This window comes from Vulpes vulpes, chromosome 2 (assembly GCF_048418805.1).
Source record: "Vulpes vulpes isolate BD-2025 chromosome 2, VulVul3, whole genome shotgun sequence".
NCBI lineage: Eukaryota > Metazoa > Chordata > Mammalia > Carnivora > Canidae > Vulpes > Vulpes vulpes.
Window position 1 is genome coordinate 20032340 of NC_132781.1, and position 20988 is coordinate 20053327.

The 20988-nt window shown below is 45.7% G+C and overlaps 3 protein-coding genes across 4 annotated transcripts; 2 read left to right on the forward strand and 1 right to left on the reverse strand.

The window, feature by feature from the left end:
* The first annotated feature begins 590 nt into the window (after positions 1 to 590).
* Positions 591 to 11334, forward strand: BECN1 (beclin 1). 2 transcript variants are annotated; one of them, XM_025987040.2, is made up of 13 exons: positions 659 to 839; positions 1115 to 1243; positions 2992 to 3059; positions 4564 to 4622; positions 5078 to 5146; positions 5298 to 5388; positions 5502 to 5638; positions 5805 to 5999; positions 6896 to 7042; positions 8458 to 8607; positions 9128 to 9188; positions 9642 to 9784; positions 10522 to 11334. In XM_025987040.2, exons 2-13 carry the CDS (start codon positions 1117 to 1119, stop codon positions 10688 to 10690), a joined length of 1416 nt encoding a protein of 471 aa, XP_025842825.1. In that variant the 5' UTR covers positions 659 to 839; positions 1115 to 1116; the 3' UTR covers positions 10691 to 11334. The 2 variants fall into 2 exon arrangements, with proteins under 2 accessions (XP_025842826.1, XP_025842825.1); XM_025987041.2 differs by lacking the exon at positions 5078 to 5146 and having other exon boundaries at positions 591 to 839.
* On the reverse strand, positions 10571 to 19342 carry CNTD1 (cyclin N-terminal domain containing 1). Its single transcript, XM_025987042.2, has 7 exons — positions 18904 to 19342; positions 15563 to 15638; positions 15143 to 15311; positions 14011 to 14173; positions 13404 to 13548; positions 12675 to 12771; positions 10571 to 12094 (listed from the first exon to the last, which is right to left on the reverse strand). The coding sequence occupies exons 1-7, from the start codon at positions 19070 to 19072 to the stop codon at positions 11924 to 11926; spliced, it is 990 nt and encodes a 329-aa protein (XP_025842827.1). The 5' UTR covers positions 19073 to 19342; the 3' UTR covers positions 10571 to 11923.
* A 93-nt stretch (positions 19343 to 19435) lies between these two features.
* On the forward strand, positions 19436 to 20533 carry COA3 (cytochrome c oxidase assembly factor 3). The gene is made up of 2 exons (XM_025987038.2): positions 19436 to 19683; positions 20030 to 20533. The coding sequence occupies exons 1-2, from the start codon at positions 19470 to 19472 to the stop codon at positions 20134 to 20136; spliced, it is 321 nt and encodes a 106-aa protein (XP_025842823.1). The 5' UTR covers positions 19436 to 19469; the 3' UTR covers positions 20137 to 20533.
* The last annotated feature ends 455 nt before the right edge of the window (positions 20534 to 20988 follow it).

A 20988-nucleotide genomic window follows, 5' to 3' on the forward strand; every position in this document is an offset into this window, starting at 1 on the left:
TCTATTTTTGAACTATATTATGTTCCATTGATTGTGGTCTATTCCAGCACCAAGACAAAAATGTTTTAGTTTTATAATTTTAATAACCAAATATATGATATCTGAAGTGCTTGATTTTCCCTAATTAATGACCGAAATTTTAAAATCTAAAATTTACCTCCTCACCTTCCCCTTCAAGTGTGTCTATCACTCTTTCAGGGGCATTTGAAAGAAAGCCCAGCTCTCCCAAGGAGAAACTTTTATTTTTTAAGATTTTATTTATTTATTTGACAGAGGGAGAGCACAAGCAGATGGAGCAGCAGAGGGAGAGGGAGAAGCAGGCTCCCAGCTGAGATGGGTTCAATCCCAGGACTTGGGGATCTTGACCTGAGCCAGAGGCTGACACTTACTTAGCCTCCCAGGTACCCACCAAGGAGAAACTTTTAAAACTGATACTTCAGGAAGAATTTAAAAAATTCAGGGGTTCCATTCAGAAGTGAGAATCTAAAGAAAAGTCACAGAATTACCTACTGGGTGAGGCTCCTCATTCTTTCCCAACTCCGTCCCAGGCATCTCCCCTGGCTACTATTGCCCACCCACGGACGCCTGCCGCGCTTCCCAGCTCAGCCTCTAGGGGGCGCGGCGGGGTCCCTAAGCGAGTAGTCTAGGACCGACCTTAGGAGCTTCAGCAAGGCGGTCCTGACGTCACGTCCGGTCCGTGCGGAAGTCCTCCGCTGGCCGACCGGGAAGTAGCGGAAGCCTGGGCGATGGCAGCCCTGGAGGCCTCGCTCCCCCGCAGACCCGACGCCACGGCGCCCCCACGGTAGACTGGAGCAGGGTGGCGGGCTCCGGGCCCCAAGGTGACGAGCTTCGGGGGCTGAGCTGGGGCTTCGGAAGGGAGCCTGGGAACCCTGACGGCCCCTGTCGAAGCCGCTCCCCTGACTCTGGGCTGATAAACTGCCTTTGCCAGGGCTGCCCCGGAAGCGGGTGCGCCTGATATCCGACCGCTCCTACAGGGAACGGCGCGGGCGAGGATTTCCCCCCGTCACTACACCAGCAAGGCTGCTGGTAGCCCCCGACCTAAGGTTCAAGGGCGCTGATTCTCCCTAACATGGCCTCCTCTCTACCACCGCAGGGATGGAGGGGTCTAAAGCTTCCAGCAGCACCATGCAGGTGAGCTTTGTGTGCCAGCGTTGCAGCCAGCCCCTGAAACTGGACACGAGCTTCAAGATCCTGGATCGTGTCACCATCCAGGAGCTCACAGGTCAGGGAGACCTTTGGAAAGAGGGTGATCAAGATTGTGGAAAGTGGGCAGCTTTGGAGATGTAGTTCTTAAGGTGCCTGTCATTGTCATCTGCCATAGACGCGCTGTGAACCCAGGAAAGTCACTTCATCTTTCGGGCTCCCTGTTTTTTCATTTCCAACATGAAGCAGTTCTGACACTGTGCTTCTGAGAGCTTCCTGGTTTAAGGAAATAACCTTAGTTTTTCTGCTCCTGCTGTTTCAAAGTAAAGGAATATGTATGTATAATTATAAACAGCATTTTTTGAGAGCTTACCATATAGCAAGTGCACTACATGTGTTACATCATTTATCCCTACAACAACCCCAGTGGAGGTCATCATTTTACAGATGAGGAATTGAAGCTCAGAGAAGTTCAAGCTTATCCGGGGGCCAACAGCAGGTAAATGGAGGAATAGAGTCTTAAAGTCCCAAGAGGTGAGATGAAGTTAGAAAAGAAAGAAAAGGCTGAATAGTTTAAATAAGCTCATTAGTCCAGAGTCAGCTTGCCTTGATTTAAATCATAAATGCCATTTACTAGCTGAATGACTTTTTACTTTCGAAGCCCTGGTTCCTTGCTTTCTTTATCTGTAAAATGTAAAATGACCTCAGGGTACTTGTAAGAATCAAATATGTTAAAGAACATAAGTACTTAGGAATATGCTGGGCAAATAGTACTGAAGTGTTAACTAGCTATTATTGTTGCTACCAATTTCTCTTTTTTGAGTGGGACTAAACTTTTAATACATTTTAATATTTTATTACAGAAAATTTCAATCATATGGTCAAGGGAATAGCATAATGAACTCCCTTGTATCCATCACCCAGCTTCAATATTAGCTACGTTGTGCTATTTTTGTGTTTTCTATATCTTCACACACCTCCCCTCCCCACTCAATTATTTTGTTTTTTATTCTTTTTTTTTTTTTAAGTAAATTGTCATGCCTTTAAATGTACAAATCTTAGCTGTGCATTTTTGACAAAATGGGTACACTCATGTAACTCAGATCATTGGGATATAGAAAAGGTGTCATCTTCCCAGAAAGTTCCCTCATATTCCTTCCTAATTATTTTGGAGGAAAAAGGATGTTAACTTTTATTACAGAAAACTTCAGAGTATAATGAACCTTCATGTACCCATGAGCTAGCCTCAACAATTATCAATGCATATTTAAATCATGTTTCATCTACAGCCCCATCTATTGCCTTCCCACCCCAAATTATTTGGGAGCAAATCTCAAACATAAAAATACTGTAAATGTTTCAGTAAGCATTTTTGAAAGATAAGGTATCTTTTTAAAAACACAATCATGGGCAGCCCCCGTGGCACAGTGGTTTAGCGCCGCCTGCGGCCCAGGGCGTGATCCTGGAGACCCTGGATCGAGTCCCACGTCAGGTTCTCTGTATGATGCCTGCTTCTCCCTCTGCCTCTCTGTCTCTATGAATAAATAAATAAAATCTTAAAAAAAAAAAGATTAAAAAAAATAAAAACACAATCATGATATAATGGGAAAAAATTAGCAATTCTTTAATCTGATTTAATGGGGGTAAGAGGAAGAAGACACAAGATTTATCTATGTGCAAATGGTACTTTAAAAAAGATGAAGGAAAAAAAAAGAAAAAAAAAAGATGAAGGAGTGGTGTGAGTTTTGTTTTATTTTCCCATACTTTCATACACACTCCAGCTTTTTAAAGACTTTTTTCTAACTCTAATATTTTCCTTGTCCTTAGCTCCATTACTTGCCACAGCCCAGGTGAAACCAGGAGAGACCCAAGAGGAAGAGGCTAACTCAGGAGAGGTATGAAATACTGGAATGCAAACTGGGTTTCTACAGGGTACTTGGTGCTTAAGGATCCCCCAGATTTTGGGGATCTCCGGACCCAGAGATATTCTTCATGATCAGGCCACTGTGGGTCATTGGGGAGATACTGAAGTGCACCTGAGGTCTCAGGATTACTGAATGAAGCATAATTTTAAAATGTGGGGAGAAGCTTTTTATTTGAAGCAGAATTACAAGCTGTTATAGGTGGGAGATGAGATGATCTACGTGTCTAGGTCATCTCAAGGCATGCCTGGTTTACATCTGTTGTCCCTAGCTAATTATTAATATCCACTCCTCTCTGTTCTCAAAAGCATCTTGATTTGGATTACAGTGTGATTAACCTAGCCAGAAAGGATCGTTAAATGTTAGAGGACGTGTCATTTTTATTTATTTTTACTTATTTATTTTAAGGATTTGATTTATTAGAGAGAGGGAGTATGTGCACACAAGCAGGGGGCAAAGGGGAGGCAGAGGGAGAAGCAGACACCCTGCCTGAGCAGGGAGCCCACCTCGGGGCCCAATCCCAGGATCCTGAGATCATGACCTGAGCTGAAGGCAGATGCTTAACCCACTGAGCCAACAAGGCACTCTCAGTGTGTCATTTTTATTTTTTTTTTTAATTTTTTTTTAATTTTTTTTTATTATTTATTTATGATAGTCATACAGAGAGAGAGAGAGGCAGAGACACAGGCAGAGGGAGAAGCAGGCTCCATACACCGGGAGCCTGACGTGGGACTCAATCCCGGGTCTCCAGGATCGCGCCCTGGGCCAAAGGCAGGCGCCAAACCGCTGCGCCACCCAGGGATCCCCTCAGTGTGTCATTTTTAAACTGTGATAATGTCAGTGATAATTTTCTTTGCCAAAGGTAGAGGTCATAAGAATTTGATCTCATGAAATTATATCAAAATATCAAAAACATACAAATTATCTACTTTGTTTTATGCCATGGCAAACTTCATTGCAATTTGATCTGGCTTTTTCCTTGTGCTGTGATTCAGGGCATTTTCTCTTATACCGGTAACTGGTAAGTGTTGAGAAAATACAAATTTAACTCCAGTAGAGTAAAACATAGGAGATACCGTTTCCCACAAAAAGTCACATAGGACTTGGTGTTTGTCTGTACTTGAGGTCCTTTCTTAGTGTACATATCTAGGGATTGGCTAGGTAATACCTATTAAGCCTCTGTGGTTTATCAAGTCCTGCAGTTTTCAATAAACGGTAAAGCCAGATAGTTCTGAAGCTGTTTGGGACTCCACCTCTAAGCTGCCAGAATTTTTTTTTTTTTTTAAGATTTTATTTATTTATTCATGAGAGACACAGAGAGAGAGGGAGAAGCAGGCTCCATGCAGGGAGCCTGACGTGGGACTCGATCCTGGGCCTCCAGGATTACGCCCTGGGCCGAAGGCAGGCACCAAACTGCTGAGCCACCCAGGGATCCCTAAGCTGCCAGAATTCTAATGTCCTCTTATTTCCTTCCCAGGAGCCATTTCTTGAAACTCGCCAGGATGGTGTCTCCCGCAGATTCATCCCCCCGGCCAGGTGCCTGCTACTCCCCAGCCCCCTAATCCTTGCCAAAGGCCAGTAGAATTTTAATGGAACCCAGAATTGAGACCTGGAGAAAGGTGATGGAGATGAATCATCACCTAGCTTTTTGCCTCCTCCAGAAAAGATGTATCCTCTTATACATACCTGGCCCATCACTTTCCCATATTGGTTTTCCCTGTATCCATTCACACAGTGGGAAGGGACAGTGGCTCTTGTGATGAAGAATCGAGAAAAGTCTGAAGGAGTGAATGCCTAATAAAAGAGATGGGCTCTTGAAAAGCTTTAAAATAGCAGATGTTCTTAGATGTTTGGGCTCTTAGTTGCTGATGTATGTGAAGGTGGCTGGCAAGGGATATAATATTTAAAAATGGTCTTTCCTGATTCTCCTCCTTTTCTACTGTAGACACACACACACATGTCAGTTTTTGATGCCCCCTCTCCCTCCTTAGTCCATCTAGGCCATCCTTCGTGCTGAGTGGCCCTGTGGAAGACCAGCATGGCCTTCCCTTGGGAGAGAGGTACCCTTGGGAGGCCAGTCGGGCTAGGAGTGGGTATGCGCCTTGAGGCCCCCTCAGCCGGTGCTTGAGAGTCTCTGCCACTGCCACTGCAGTAGGTGGAGGAGGCCTCTCTGCTCCCTCACGTGGCCCATGGGCGGGGGGCTGTCTGCAGGATGATGTCTACAGAAAGCGCCAACAGCTTCACTCTGATCGGGGAGGCATCTGACGGTGGTACCATGGAGAACCTCAGCCGAAGACTGAAGGCAAGTCTGCAGCATTGCTGTGTCCAGCAGTGGGCCCCAGCTGCTAGAGTGGGTGGCCAGACAGGCCACATGGAGCAAGCCCTACCTGACTCTCCTACACCCCACCCTTCTAGGTCACTGGGGACCTTTTTGACATCATGTCAGGCCAGACCGATGTGGATCACCCACTGTGTGAGGAATGCACAGATACTCTCTTAGACCAACTGGACACTCAGCTCAACGTCACTGAAAATGAGTGTCAGAACTACAAGTGAGCGCCCCTATAACCGGTGCCCGGAAATCCGGATCTGAGAGCTTAGAGTCTTAGAGCTGTCACTGCTCTGAGACTATTTGGCTCTTACCTGGGAGCTGTGCTCTGCTCGCGTAAACAGCATAACAAGGTTCCATGCAGTGAGTATATTCTGTGTCCTTGGCAGACGCTGTTTAGAGATCTTGGAGCAAATGAATGAGGATGACAGTGAACAGCTACAGATGGAGCTTAGGGAGCTGGCACTAGAGGAGGAGAGGCTGATCCAGGAGCTGGAAGAGGTGGAGAAGAACCGCAAGATAGTGGCAGAAAATCTCGAGAAGGTCCAGGCTGAGGCTGAGAGACTGGATCAGGAGGAAGCTCAGTGAGTGATCACCCTATTCCTCTGTCTTCTTGGCCTTGAGGCTCAGGAGAAGTGGCTTCTAACTGAATTTGTCTGAGTGGTTTGTAAGTTGCAGTCACCTGTCATTTGGCAGCATGTCTGCTCCAGATTCCACATACTGATTGCAGGCCCTGTTCCCTGTTTCTTGAGGTCTGTTGGGAGGGATATGTAGGGGGTCAGCCTAATTAAGAGAAAAAAGTGGGTTGGTTAAATAGAGAAACCAGGGTTCTGGTTGCATTTCTGCCCTTTAGGGAACTGGGCTCATTTGGGTAAGTCACCCACCCAATCTGGCATCCTCCTCTGGAAAGATGAGAATATTGACCTACGTTAATTCTTTCCCAGCCCAAAAATTTCACTGGTAATCTTGACCTGAGAGAACCCTCTGCCTAGTGGAGGAGATCCAGTGTCCACACATTCTTGGGGAAGTGGCAGAAAAGTTATTTTTTTCAAAGTAGTGAGCAAATTCCCTTGAAAATGGTGTCTACTAACTAAAAAGACAGTTAAGTATCTAGAAGTGAAGTTATAGAAGTTCAGTTATGGTCAGTTCATGGAAAAGGCCACTTATAACCCCCTCACCTCACTTCTGTAAAAGATCAGAAATACAAGAGCCATTTGGCCTTGGTTTGGGAGAGTCCTGTTTTCCCCTACCTTTTGCATATGGGTGGCTGGAATTTGAGACATTTCTGTCCCTCGCAGGCAAAACAACTAGGGCTTGTATGTTCCTTTGAATGGGATCTGTGCCAAATAGAAAGGATGCTGTAACTGGGTCTAACCATAACTACCAGAATAGATTGTCATGAGGGGTGGTGAGAGAAATTTCAGCCCCAAACCTTCAAACAGCCCCAAACATCCTTCAGTGGCCACCTTGCTGCTCACAGGTATCAGAGGGAATATAGTGAATTCAAGCGACAGCAGCTGGAGCTGGATGATGAGCTGAAGAGTGTGGAAAACCAGATGCGTTATGCCCAGATGCAGCTGGACAAGCTGAAGAAAACCAATGTCTTTAACGCGACCTTCCACATCTGGTAATATGGGCTAGAGGGTGAGGAGGGTCTGGGAAGCACTCTACACCTGCACTTCAGCTACAGACCACTGAGCCAGGAAGCCCACCTCCCACTAAATAGGACTGTATATCGTCTCCCCATCCTGGTTGCTTGCATTCCCCATGATGAGATAGGCACTTCCAGGGGTTGGAATTCTAGAGCTTGGTGACATCCACTCCCCCAAGGAAAAGAAAAGATCTGAGCCTTCCAGTCCCATATAAACTTTGTCATCTGCCCAAGTGCTGCTTTCTTCCCTCCTAGGATCATTGATGTATTTATTCAACGTTTTGTCCATTTAACTAGTATTTATTGAGCATCTCATACATGGTAGACACTGTGCTAAGTGCCAGAAGGGCAACAGCATACAGCATGCACTCTACCTTCTAGTTGCTTATAATCTCGCAAAAGGGGTGAAGATGTGATGGTTAATTGTGATGCACCGTGATAATTGTGAACCTCAGGGCTGGGGGACCTCTGGGGCCACACAAAGGCACTTGGCTAAATTTGGGAAGGCCACATGGAAAGTTTATCCTGGGGTGGGGGGTTAATGTTTAAACTGAGATGTGTGAAGTGGAAGTCTGCAGAGGAGGGGGTTGTTCCTAGCAGAGGAACATCATGTGCAAAGAAACAGAGGAACGTGGGAGTGGTGAGTCCAGAAAACTGAAAGGAGCTTATTGTGATAGGAGATTGAATGTAAAGGGGAGAGTGACAGGATATGAAACTGGAGAGTCACCAGTTCCCCAGGGAGCTCGTAGGCCTTATTAAGGGATTTGGGCTTCATCCAAGGGGCAGTGGAAACCACTGAAGCGTTTTAGGCAGGGAAGTGACCTAATTACATTTGTATTTGTGAATGATAGTTTCACCTGTGGTGTGAGAAGTGATGGGACAGGGAAGGCAGTGCCAGTGGTAAGGAGACTTGTCCATAGGACTCCAAGTGGGAAAAGATAGAGCAGTGGCATTGAGTGTGGAAATGAGTGGACAGATTGAAGAGATTTAGGAAGTCCAATCAAGAGAGCTTGGTGGTTTTTGAGGGGAGAGAGAGCAGAGAGAAAGCATTCAAGGATGATGCCCCCATTTCTGCTTTTGGCATCTGAGCACAGGAGGAAAGATGACAACTCACATTGGGACATGTACTTAAAGGGCCCAGTAGAGGGGTGCCTGGCTGGCTCGGTTGGTAGAGCAGGTAACTCTTGATCTTGGGGTCGTGAGTTCAAGCCCCACATTGGACTTAGGATTTGCTTAAGTAAGTAAATAAAGTGCCAAGTAGAGCTTAGGTATATGAATCTGGAGATGAGGAGAGCCATGTATGTGAGGATTTAGGTGCGAGCAGAAGTCTGAGAAGTTGCTGAGCATTCAATTCTCCCTATACTTCCCCCTATCCTCCTGTCTTCCTCCAGGCACAGTGGACAGTTCGGCACAATCAATAACTTCCGACTGGGTCGCCTGCCCAGTGTTCCTGTGGAATGGAATGAGATTAATGCTGCTTGGGGTCAGACAGTGTTGCTGCTCCACGCCCTGGCCAATAAGATGGGTCTGAAATTTCAGAGGTAGGAAATGCACTCTTTTCTTGGGGTGTGGCATGTCCCTGATATATTCTGTATCTCCAGCCTAGTATTCTTTTCTGCTATGACAGGAACCCTTGCTCCCAACACGCTGAGAGTTTTCTGTGTGTGGAGCCTTTGCTTCTGATTTTCCCCTTAGGACAGGGCTCTTTCCACTCATTGGGCAGTCCTTGAACTGCCTGGCCAGAGTTGTGATCCCCAACCCAGCGTCTCCAGAACCCTGATGGTTCCTCAAGCTGTTTGCAGCTTCTTTTTTTTTTTTTTTCAGCCTAAATAAGACCTACATTTACCAATGAAAGGTCACCAGACAATTATATAATAAATGTACTTTGTTCAGTAAACAATATCTTTTAAACATGGAGCCTACGGGAAAATGAAAAGGTGGGTAGGAATAATAAAAGTAGTCCTTGGGTAGGATGAAGCCTGAAAATCACTGGGTTATAACATTCTGATAATCACTTTAGGAGGAGTCCTGTATTCATCTCCATATGCATCTCCATTTTAGGTATCGACTTGTTCCCTATGGAAACCATTCGTATCTGGAGTCTCTGACAGACAAATCTAAGGTATCTGGGAAGTCCCATTTTCAGTGGAGTGCAGAATCCTTGTACTTTCTGACAGATAGTTTACCTTGGATATTAGCATTTCTTAGATTCTTTCTTAGCCAGAAGTGTCTCATTATCCCATGTCTTGTTCGGTGTCTTATCTAGTTCAGGATTAGCTCTTTGGGGCCTAGAGACACAAAGTAGGTTTTTAACAGTCTGTTGTAAAGGGCCAAGAGCAGATCAGAGGAGGAGGCATATGCTAGGGTAGGAAAGGAATCACCATGAAATAGGTGTGTAATACATTTCCAGTGGTGGTGAACAGTTCTTAGGTGCATTGTATTGGCCCAAGATTGCCGTTTCCAGTGGAATAAATACAGACAAAACATGACTTAAGAGGTTGATAGGCTTGGGAGAAATGTCTGGTAGCCTGTCTTGGTGCCACGCCCTGAGCCAGTTCTTTCTCTTCTTGAGCAGGAGCTGCCATTATATTGTTCTGGGGGGTTGCGGTTTTTCTGGGACAACAAGTTTGACCATGCCATGGTGGCTTTCCTGGACTGCGTGCAGCAGTTCAAAGAAGAGGTTGAGAAAGGCGAAACCCGTTTTTGTCTGCCCTACAGGTCAGTATTCCCTGATGCCGAATGAACCTGGGGTGGGACCAAATGGACAGGACTGAAAGGACAGTAAGAATGGAAGCAAGACATAGTATAAATGGTGGGAAAGCAGAAAACGGTGCAAAATCACATAACACCGATGGGCAAAGACTGAGTCAATGCTCCAAGCAGGACAAAACCTGACCACCTGGTCCTTGAAGAGAAAGAATATTATCTCTGGTGCTTTGGGGGATTTGCTTACCACAGAGCTCAAACTGGCCTTCTAATTTCAGAAAGCTTTTCTGCTTAAGCCCTTGGAAATATACAGGAATGCTTCCTTTGGTCAAATCTCGTAGGAGCTCAGTGATAGAGACCGTAGTTCAAGAGAGTAAGGCTGAGCTACTTCTATCACCCCAAAACAAAGCATTTCTTTTCTTCTGCCTCCCTCCTCTCCCCATGAGTTCAGGGATGCCTAGGAAAACAGTCAGGAGTACTGTAACCCTCATTTACCCTCTGCTCCAGGCTTTTCATTTGTTTGGGTGTGTGTCCCGTCCCTGTACTCTGCAATGACAATGAGGCTCTTGTGACAACCTTCTTGATGTTTGGCTTTCAAGCAAATCCAAAATACACTACCATCCCTCGCCAAGAGTTCTTTAATAGATAAAATGACGTGAATGGTCCCATGATCAAGTCCCTGCCCATTTGCCTGAACTGACTTAACTCTGATCTCAGTTACTAATGAGCTCTGCTCTGTCCATCTGCAGGATGGATGTGGAGAAAGGCAAGATTGAAGACACAGGAGGCAGTGGCGGCTCCTATTCCATCAAAACCCAGTTTAATTCTGAGGAACAGTGGACAAAAGCTCTCAAGTTCATGCTAACGAATCTTAAGTGGGGTCTTGCTTGGGTGTCTTCACAGTTTTATAACAAATGACTTTTTTTTCTTAGGGAGACATTTGCCTTAAAGGCTTTAAATTGTTTTGTTTGCAAAGAGAAAAAAATGTTTTAAATTAAATTCGGGTACTATTAAGCAGCACATGTTTACAATACCAAAAAAGAAAAAAATCTACAAAAGCCACTTTATTTTAGGATATCATGTGACAGTTTCCAGAGCTACATGCCATGTACAGCTACCAGCCTTTGTCATAGTTTTGACTCTTAATCCCATACCTTCATTTCCCTCTCTCCCCTCAAAACAACTAATTTAAATTTGCTTTGTTGTTGTTGTTGTTGTTAACTGAATTGAGTTGAGATTGATATGTTTTCGCTGGGTTTTATCTCTCTCAACTTCCTGCACTTACAATATGAAATAGAAACTTTTGTCTCCACTGAGATGACGAGATGTGTGAGACACAGTTGGCCAACGTGAGAAAATGACACATAAGCTTTGGTCACCAGGTGGTGTGATCAGAAGCTTGAAATTTAACACTCTTGTCCTCACTCAGTTCTAGTACTGAATGCCTACTCTGCTCTCTGTTAGAAATATGAAATGGTGTTTGATATTGTCTGAGACATTATGGAAAGATTTAATTATTTGTAATAAAAGATTTACTGCAGTCTGATAACTGCCCAGAGGTACACTGTTGGGTTTTTTGTTGACTAAGATAGAGTGCTTTATATTCTGGGAGTATTGAGTTCAAGTGCAGGTATGTGGAAATTCTGTCGAAACATGTTTAGAGATGGATTAGTGTTAGTTTTACAAAAGACTAGTGGAAATCGTCAGCTGTACAGGAAGCCCTATTTGTGTACATCTCAATGACAGAACAGAGATGTTAAACTAACTTTAAGGGGAAATAAAGGCTGCCTCCTTGATGGTCAGTCAGGGTCACCCAAACAGTCCCAGTTTTCAAGCCCCTGGTTAATACTAATTTCCATGTCTGGTGTTCTGTCTCAATGAAATGAACAGTTAAGGAAAAGCTATAAATGTCTTGTTAAAAATGAACCAACTTCACTAAAATGCCTCCTCCCAGCTCCTTGACATTTTTAGTCTGATTCGGCAAAAAAGACATGCTTGTCAACTTTCTCAGATGCAGAAAAAGGAGCGTGAAGTTGGAATACAAAACAGTTCAAAAGATACTTGGAACATTTGTACCCTGAGTCTGAGAGTAAACAAAAGGGATGAGCACCATGACAGAAAGCTGTTTATACTTCATGGGTTGAGCGTGCCTCATGTGTTGGAGGAGGCAGCAGCCCTCAGAGCTCTGGCCTCCAGGTGGGGAAGAACAGGCTGCTGTCGCCTCGGAGTGTTAGCTCCCACGCTGTGAGTCAGGATTGCGTAAGAGAACTCAGCAATGCTTTCCAGTGCAATGCCAGTGATGCTCTGCAAATGCCCCACAACCTTCAGAAATAGATAGATTTCTTATTACTATATAATCTCAACATGTTTCAGTGCACAAGCAGACACATTGCTTGGGCTGTTCTCTCAAACCAGATGTAAATTTTTCTGTTTCTCTGTGTTTACAGAGAAGATTAAATCCAGATCACAGTGTTTGCCAATGGCCAAATTACATTAGGACATCTTTACCCTCCTAGCGTTACCCTTAAAGAGTTTCTTTCTGCTAGACATTGCATTCTGCTAGAGATAAGGTCTGTGAAATATGAAGAGGACATCTGGGCCCTGACATTGTCTTCTGTTGGGGAGGATATACGTATTGGACCTGAACATAATGAATTATCATCAGAAAGGGAAGCGAACAAGCTGAACATGGTCCTGCATTTCCAGTTCCATAAGGGGAACATCAGAGAGTGCTTTTCAGACCTACCCTAGTGTTTCCTTCTCCAAATCCTGCTTATTCATCCTAATCCCCTGGGTCTTGACTTATCTTTTATAAACTGCCTTCTCTTTTCCTTTAACCGATGGGAGAATGCTTCCTACTAAGTGAATTCTGACCATGCTGGTCCTGCTCAGTGGTGCACACCTGGCTCCAGCACTCATGGTTTTGGATGAAAGCACTCGCTGCGATGATTCCTACTGCCAACAGCATGAAGTCTTCCTTCACTGAAACAAACTTTTCCCTGAGTGATTAAAACCATATTAATTTTAGAGCTTGAATGGAACTTAATCTTTCAAATCCCAGAGCCATGGGACTTCAGCTATGGGTTATGTTGATCATCTTGGACTTTTTTAGATACAGAAGGAAATGGCCAAGTAATGCCTAATTGGCCCCTCTCCCCCAGCCCACCTGGTATTAAAACATGAGCCTCCTGACTGGTTTATGGGCCTTTGTTGTCCCATCTGCCTCCCTAACAAATGTAACTGTGAGTCTTCTTACCAGTCTGACTTTACAGTAATCAAACACTTTTGTCCAAGTTATAACCCTGTGACTGGCTTCTTTTCCTAAGCGACTAAAAGGCAGTCCAGTAATCTCAAATCTAAGCAGCAGTAAAGGAAGAACTATGAAAGAAAGTATATTAATTACCTGCAGTCATTTAAAATTAAAAGCAAAATCCTTTAGGGTTTTGCTGATTGGGCTCAGTCATCTGCATCCAAGCAACATACTGGGAGTTCATTAAAACCGGGTAACCTGCACAGGTTATCTGTGGACTGGATGCCTTATTGGGTAAATTCCATTCCCATGGTATGTTCTTGAGGTCTGCTCCTGACTTGCTGTTTCTGGAAGAGGCTTACTGGAAAGAGGTTGCCTTACCCTTGCAGCTGACTGGGGATGGGGTTTTCAATTGAAGCCCTCAGAAGGCTCTCATATATGGGTTCACGCAGGAGATAGACAAGGTCGAGCAGAGTCAGGCAGGTTGCGTGCAGCCGTGTGGCTGGGACCAAACAGCCATTGTATCCTAGATGGAGCATGGGCACAGCAAAGAGCGCTAAATGAGTCCTCTAATCATGATCACTGTTGTCGTCTGACATAAAGCTCCTGAGCTAATGTGTTCTGTAGGAAACCTCTAGCTGGAGGTCAACTTTAAAGGATAAAGGGAGAGGTAGAGAAATCTCCATCTGCAGTGTATATATACTTAGAGTATATTTGTTTGTTCCCCTCTTATCTCATGCCTCTCTAGAAAATCAGCTCTTTGATTCTGCAATAAGAGAATGCCCAGTGAGTCCAAATAGAAGCCAGGTGCTGAGACCTGAGTTCCCTTCCCAGCCAAGTACCAGAGGGAACACATGACTCAGTTGTCCCCAGCTCCCTGCTGTTTCTCATTGGTGGGTTTTGTCTCCTGCTTCCAAACCTGCTTCCATTCCTATTGCCTTCTATGGAAGATTCCAACCCACACCCCCTGACACACTTAATAAGGTACCTAAAACCTCCAGAAGCATTTCCACATATGCCAGGGGAGTAGGCAGATTGATTTGGAAGTTCAGGGACTTCAAAACATCAAGTTCTGACTCCAGCAGTTCTTCTTTAGTGTGTACATACCCCAGAGACTGGAGGAAATTCAGGACTGTAATGTTGCTGATAATCTGAGCAAAGAAAAAACAGTGAGAGGGAGAAAAGGGTGTCAGACTAAAAGGTCACACATCTTGGCAGAGCATACAAGGCTTTTCACAATCCAGCCCATGTCTTCACCGCATCTTCTCTCTTGGTAATTGCCCCCCACGCCCCACGCTTGTCAGAGTGGATTACTTGCAGCTCACAAGCCCATCCAGCTCTCCAAGTCTGTACATGTGCTGCTTCCTGTGTCTGGATCTCCCTTTCCTCCCCCTCCTCTCTCCCTGCTTTCCTTCACTCCTCTCCCTCTTTTAGTATCCATCCATCTCCTTCCTACCCACCCCTACTCCCATCAAGAAATCATTTTCTCTAAACACATTTCCTTGACTTTCCAAGACCATGGAGGTACACTCACAGCTGTATTTACACTAATCTGAGTACCCTCCCACATTATTTGCCTGTGTGTCTTCTCCCATTGGATAATAAATTCCTTGAGAGCGCAGGCAGTATTTTTCCTTGTTGTACCCATGCTGTACCCATGGTGCAGCTTCTGGCCATGAAAGACAGTGAATATTTGTTGCAGGAATGGTATTTTGCTATACAGGCATTGGGTAGGGGTATGGAAACATGTTATCCTCGATAAATGTAACAGTTTGTCCTTAATACTGATAGGCCTGTTGGCAATTCAGGCACCTTACATAAACTGTCCTTGAGTCCAAGGGGAGGAAAGGTGACCTGTGTGAATGATGGCATCTGTCCAGCAATTACACTTTGGGAACAGAACTTGAGGCTATTTAAAAATTGCATTTCTGTGACTGTGTGTGTGTGTGTGTTTGTATGTGTGTGTGTGTGTGTAGGAGGTGTGCTTAGGAAGCATAATTGCACTCAAATTTCCACAGGAGTAGTAACGCCTAGCTTAGGAGGAGGTTTCCCACAATCCCCTTTGGACAGGCTGGTTTCTGCTAACTCTCAAGTGCCCAGGAGGGACCCCAGCTCCTTACTTTGTAGTGGAAGGAAAGTTTGCTTGCCAGTTGAACACATGATACAAGACGCAAGATAAACTTGTTGAAAAGCTGCTCTTTCAGAGCTTTCCAATTCTGAGGCTCTTTCTTCTCTCTCAGCTGGATCGTGGCTTGCCTGTACATATTCTCTGCCTGCTTAATCATAAACCTGTAAGGAAGGGAAGGGGAGGGTAAGCAATCCACACTCACTCAAACTCAAGGGAGTTTGTGCTGCAAACTGCTGTATATTCTCTCCAATCTCAGTCCCTAGCTGAGCAATGTACATTTGCAATTAATAGAGGGTGCAAAACCAGGTCTTGCGGTGAAGGCGACTGTACTTTTTTTCTTCTTTGTTAAGACTTGGGTACATTAGCTGTTCTAAGAGGTACCACTCACAAAGGCCTATGCTCAGGGCTTTACCTTTCCAGGATTTCTACAGCCTGGTAGCTCACAGATTTCTCCAGACACCATTGTTCAGACAGGAGAAAAACAAACTCTGCCAAAACAAGAAAAAAGAGCCTAATTCACAAGGTGCAACCAAAACCATTCTGTGAACTCCTGGCATCATGTAAAAGCCATGATGGGGCCAAGGGAAGAGGGTCAAGGGGTGAGAAAAGAGACTGGAACAACCCAAGCTGAGCTGAGTTCCCTTTCCTGCCAACAGGCAGATCAGAGTCACGAAAAGGAGGCTGACCAAGCACCAAAATCAAGGGCTTACCAAGCCCCCTCAGTGACCCTTGAGTCTTCCTGTGCGTCTTAGCTGATAAAAGGCTTGGCCAGCTACACACAAACATACCAGCTGGCCTAATTGGCCTCTGCATCATGCTGGGAACCTCCAGCTTCAAGGGAGATTTTTGGATGGATAAAAACCCTAGCCCCTATATTCTGTTATCAGTGGAATGTTGGCAGGAACAGAAAAGTCCCTCCTGGAGCTTCAATATTCTTTATAACATTGTTTGTTTAGTAACCACCCTCTGGAGAACCCCCATTGCTTTACAAACACGATTCACCTTACAGCTGGACACCATCTCCCCACCACTAGTTTGTTGGGTAAATCTGTGGTGACTGAGCCTCTCCCTAAGAGCAAGTTTGTTACTGTGGAGTGGCTTGTTTGGAAGAAATGTCAGCTAAATCAGGGAACACAGCCCACTTTGTGATGGGGGTTGGGGGGCAAAGTCACTGGGGAGGTTAGGAAGGGCAAGTTACCCTGGCAAGATCTTAGGTCGCCTCTGTTTCTCTTTGAAAGAACAGCCCCAGATAGAGTTCTATTTAGTTTGCAATATCATTAGAGGATGGAAACAAGGGTAAATGTCAGTTCTCAGCAAAGGAAGCTCCTGTAGAACTTGGGACTTTTAGCACTGATCAGCAAAGAATTACACATAGTCAAATGACCATGTGTCTTCAGAGGAAATTTGACGTTCTCAGACACATAAAAGTCATGCTAACACAAGACAGTTGAACAATTTGACACATGTTCCACATATGTACAAAACCTTACTGTACAGAAACTAAAGCCCTGTTAGCAGTATCCAATGCAGAAGATAGCATAAGCAATTAAGCAAAATACCCTAGAATACATGATTGTGTCATCAGTCATTTTTTTTGCTGGAGTTTAGGCTTTATTTCTTTGCTTTGTGTGTGAGCATATAGTTGTTTTGCTTTGCTTTGTTTTGGGTCTGAATTATCTGGGCAACTGTTTCTATTTTCTAGTTTAATTTGCCAAGAAAACTGAGCTAGGGTTAGGTGCAATGGATGATGGTTATGCTTTCCCTCCCTACTGGCTCTCCCTCCTGCACTTTACAAACATAACATCTATTATCTGAAAAGACCCTCTTCCTTCCGTTGTCTTAAGCTAGGGCTCTTTATCTCCCTAGTTTCCATCACTGTTAACTTTTTTGAAAGCCTGGCTTAAACCTGCTGCTTCCACTTCCTCATGAATTCCCTAATGTTCTGCACTTTGGCTTCTACTTTTCCCAGCTTGTTAAAACAATGATCTCAAAGGCTAGCAAATATGTCCAAATTGTTAAATAGCATCACCCTTTGCAACCTTTATTCCATTGTTCACTGAGGCATGTGAAACTGGTGACCATCATCCTTCTTGAAACTCTCTTGGTTCTGTTCCTTGGTTCAGAGGTATCTTGGTTCTGTTCCTTCCTCCCCAACCATATTTTTAGTTCCCTTCATGACTCTTCTTCCTACTTTAATTGCCTGAACACAAAATGTCTCCCAAGGAACTGTCCTTCACCTGTTTCTCTTTTTCTCCCTCTCAGACTCATCATTCTCTGCCAGTTTTCTTTCTTTTTCTTTCTTTCTTTCTTTCTTTCTTTCTTTCTTTCTTTCTTTCTTTCTTTCTTTCTATTTTATCAATTTATTAGAGAGAGAGAGAGAGAGAAAGCACAAGGGGGACAGGGGCAGAGGGAGAGGGAAAAAGTGACTCCCCTATGAGCAGGGAGCTGGATACAGGGCTCCATCCCAGGACCCTGGGATCATGACCTGACCTCAAGCAGATCTTTAACCAAATGAGCCAACCAGGCACCTCTCTGCGTTTTCAACAGTATCATTATGAAGATAACTCCTAAACCTTTATCTCTAGTTCTGACCTCTCTTCTGACTTATTTTCTTAAACAGCTCACTAGAAACCCTCCTTTAGATGTTTTACAGGCACTTTAAACTCAGTAGATCCCAAACCAAACATGTTATCTTTCCCAAACAAAGGTCACATTTCCTCCTAAAGCTTCATTTTCTTAATGAATGTGTGTATATCTCCTAATGGTACCACTATACTCTCAATCTCCTAGGTTCAACCCTTTGGCTGTGGTCATCCATGCCTTCACCTCTTAACTTCATCCATTATAGAGCCCCAGATTTTATCTCTGAATTATCTTTAATCCATCCTCCCTTGTCATTCCCTCTGCCCTATTGCCTAAACTATAGAGTCTGCACTCCAGAGTCTTCTGCCACACAGACTCCACTGGTCTACCTCCCTCCTCTCTCTCTTTCTCTCTCTTCCAATCCATCCTTTACATCAGAGCCAACATACTTTTTCTAGGGCAAAGGCTAAAAGTCCTATCACTACCATATTTGAAAAGTTTCAATGCCTTCTTGCTTCCCTACTAAGCTATGGATAAAACTCCTCTCCTTGGCGTTCCACATGGAATGTCTCCAAACTACATTTCTGGCCTTAATTTCAACTATTCTTCCACATGCTCTGGACAACCTGGACTTAAACACTGTACCCACACTCACCCCAAGCTTCTCTACTTCCACGGCTTGACTCAGGTTATCCCCCTTTGGTAGAAACTCCCTCCCCCTCCCCGTCTCTCCCCCTCCGCCAACCAAAAGGTCATCCTTCCTGGAGGTCTACCATACCCCCACGACCCCCTTCATTCTTCCTACCCTCATCTCACCCTACCACTCCTTTCAGTCCCCATAAAAGTTACTTTTATCTGGTATGTCGCTTCTCTAACCGGTACTTGCTCCTAGTCGTCTACAGATTTGTTCCAATAGCCTCCCGAGCAGGGACTGAAACTTGTTGCATCCCGGTCTCCCAAGTGGTGTGCATGAGCACTCTACGGGTTGAAATCAAGGATAGGGTGCTGGCGGATCTTGTCTATCACGAAATCCCCTGTACCTGGCAACTAGTAGTTACACTAACAACACTTATTTGAATGAATAAGGGGAGCTGAGTCTCCAGGTTGGTGCCTCAAAGACCGGTGCCCTCAGTCTCCCTCGAAACCGGTTCCCCAGCCCCGCGTCCACACCCACGATCCGGGTCTCCCTGAAGCTGCCCATCCGGCCTGCGGCCTCCTGTATGGCTTGCTCATTCTGCTGCACCAGGTGGAGCAGAGCGTCTTCGATGGTCTCTGTGGCGACAGCTCCGAACTGAAAGTCACTGAGGGAGGCCGGTCTTGACCTCACAGGTCCGTCCATTTTCAGAAACCTTTGGGGGCACCTGGACGGCTCACTGGATCCATAAACCGACCCCCTTAGCTTCACTCCAGAGTCTTCTGCCACACTCTGGATTCCTCGTCCCCTTCTGTGTGCTCGTCTTCACCTGAAGTCGGAGGAAAACCTAGTTCCCTCCACGGCCTCGAGCCCTCCACTGCCTTTCCAGCCCCAACGGCCGCGGACCCCTCAGCCAATCAGAAAGCTTGGCCGCTTGCCGCCTCCCGCCGCCCAACGCGTGAGACCAAGAGCTGCACTCGCTTGGGGGGGAGGGAGAGAGGAGGAAACACGGACTACAATTCCCAGCGTCCCCTGCTACCGCCCAGGACTGCTATTCCCAGCAAGCCCTGCGCCCTGGGACTGCGAAGGCTGGAGCGGCAATATGGCAGCGCCTGGTGCAGGTGACCCTCTCAATACTAAGAGTGGACAGGCCCCTGTGGCTCAGCGCATCGACCCGACCCGGGAGAAGCTGACTCCCGCGCAGCTGCAGTTCATGCGGCAGGTGGAGCTCGCCCAGTGGCAGAAGAGGCTGCCGCAAAGGCGGACCCGGAACATCCTGACCGGCCTGGGCATCGGGGCCGTGGTGTTAGCTATTTGTATCCATCCGGACTGTAGGCTCGGGAGACGGCATAGGGAGGCAGGGGAAGGGGAGCAGAGGCGCGTAGTAGGGCAGTGTGGGGGTGGTAAACGGAGCCCGAGCTGTGAAAGTCTTGGCCGTTTCTGATGCCGAGCCAAGTGTTTGATGTACCTTATTTTGTCATTTTAACATGCTCTTTTAATATGAGTTATTAATAATAACGGAATCGGGGTCAGGGCTCAGAAAAAGCAGAGGGCAGAAGATCGAATCACTGATTTGGGAGGGTGTGTAACATGGGTGGTGGAGAAAGTCTAGGAAAAGGCACTGTGCATACTCCGAGAGGTTTCCTGAACCCACTTCCCCAGATGGCTACACCTTCTACTCCGTGTCCCAGGAGCGTTTCCTAGATGAGCTGGAGGATGAGGCCAAAGCTGCCCGAGCCCGAGCCCTCGCGAGGGCATCAGGACCCTGAACCAGGTGGACATTGCACGTCTCCAACCCGCTGGAGCCCCTTTCACGTGGTGGATGATACCGGTGATCCTGTGGAAATCCAAGCCTGCACACAGCATTGATGGCCTCAACCCTGAACGATGATTGAGCCCAAGAATTTATTGCATTTGGCCAGGTCAAGGAAGTATTGCCCACCTTACACAAATTGTGTTCAGTCACTGAGCCCATCTTGCAGTTTGTTTCCTTTTTTGAGAGCTGTATAACCTTGGCTTTTCTCAGGCTTTCAGACTTTGTGGTTTACCCTCTTTACCTCCCTGGGCTTAGCTGTTATGGAGGTGGCAGCTATGTGTAATGTTGGAGCCTAAAGTGGGAAAGATGGAGTTAGGTTGAGAATAATAAACTGAGTCACCTCTCTTGGAGCCAAATGGGTGTGTTGAGGCTGAGGGGGGCATGGCTATGCTGGAAAACTCCACAGGCAGTAGCTGCAGCAGTGGCATTGCCCCAGGGAGCTGTAAATCTTTAACTAGAATTACTTTTTCCGTGAGATCTTTCCGTCTGATTTAAGGGAGAGATCATGGTGGGTCACTGGGCTGTGTGAGACTGAACCATGTCTTCAGGGAGGGAAGGTCACTCTTCTGTTCTCTACCTTTAAAAACATCCTTACTCTAACTGTCCTGCCTTTTCCCGTTCTGAGAGGGGTGGATGAAAGATGAGGGGCAAACAGGCTTCCTTCTTTTAATTTCCACTTGGGCCTGCTTTTGTAGGCTGAAGGTGGAGTCTGGATGAGATCTTAGGTTGGTCAAGTGGATCACTGACCTTGTAGTTTCCTCATGAACTGCTGGCAGAAAGTCAGAAGGCTGGGCAGCTCCTAGCC

Excerpts from the sequence above, each read along its gene's own strand:
- BECN1 (XM_025987040.2), top strand. The coding sequence starts at position 1,117 with ATGGAGGGGTCTAAAGCTTCCAGCAGCACCATGCAGGTGAGCTTTGTG. Across the intron at positions 4,623-5,077 it reads AGATTCATCCCCCCGGCCAG|TCCATCTAGGCCATCCTTCG; the intron begins GTGCCTGCTACT and ends CTCCCTCCTTAG. Across the intron at positions 6,000-6,895 it reads CTGGATCAGGAGGAAGCTCA|GTATCAGAGGGAATATAGTG; the intron begins GTGAGTGATCAC and ends TGCTGCTCACAG.
- CNTD1 (XM_025987042.2), bottom strand. The coding sequence starts at position 19,072 with ATGGACGGACCTGTGAGGTCAAGACCGGCCTCCCTCAGTGACTTTCAG. Across the intron at positions 15,312-15,562 it reads GCTGTAGAAATCCTGGAAAG|GTTTATGATTAAGCAGGCAG; the intron begins GTAAAGCCCTGA and ends CCTTCCTTACAG. Across the intron at positions 14,174-15,142 it reads AACTTTCCTTCCACTACAAA|ATTATCAGCAACATTACAGT; the intron begins GTAAGGAGCTGG and ends TTCTTTGCTCAG.
- COA3 (XM_025987038.2), top strand. The coding sequence starts at position 19,470 with ATGGCAGCGCCTGGTGCAGGTGACCCTCTCAATACTAAGAGTGGACAG. Across the intron at positions 19,684-20,029 it reads GGCCGTGGTGTTAGCTATTT|ATGGCTACACCTTCTACTCC; the intron begins GTATCCATCCGG and ends CCACTTCCCCAG.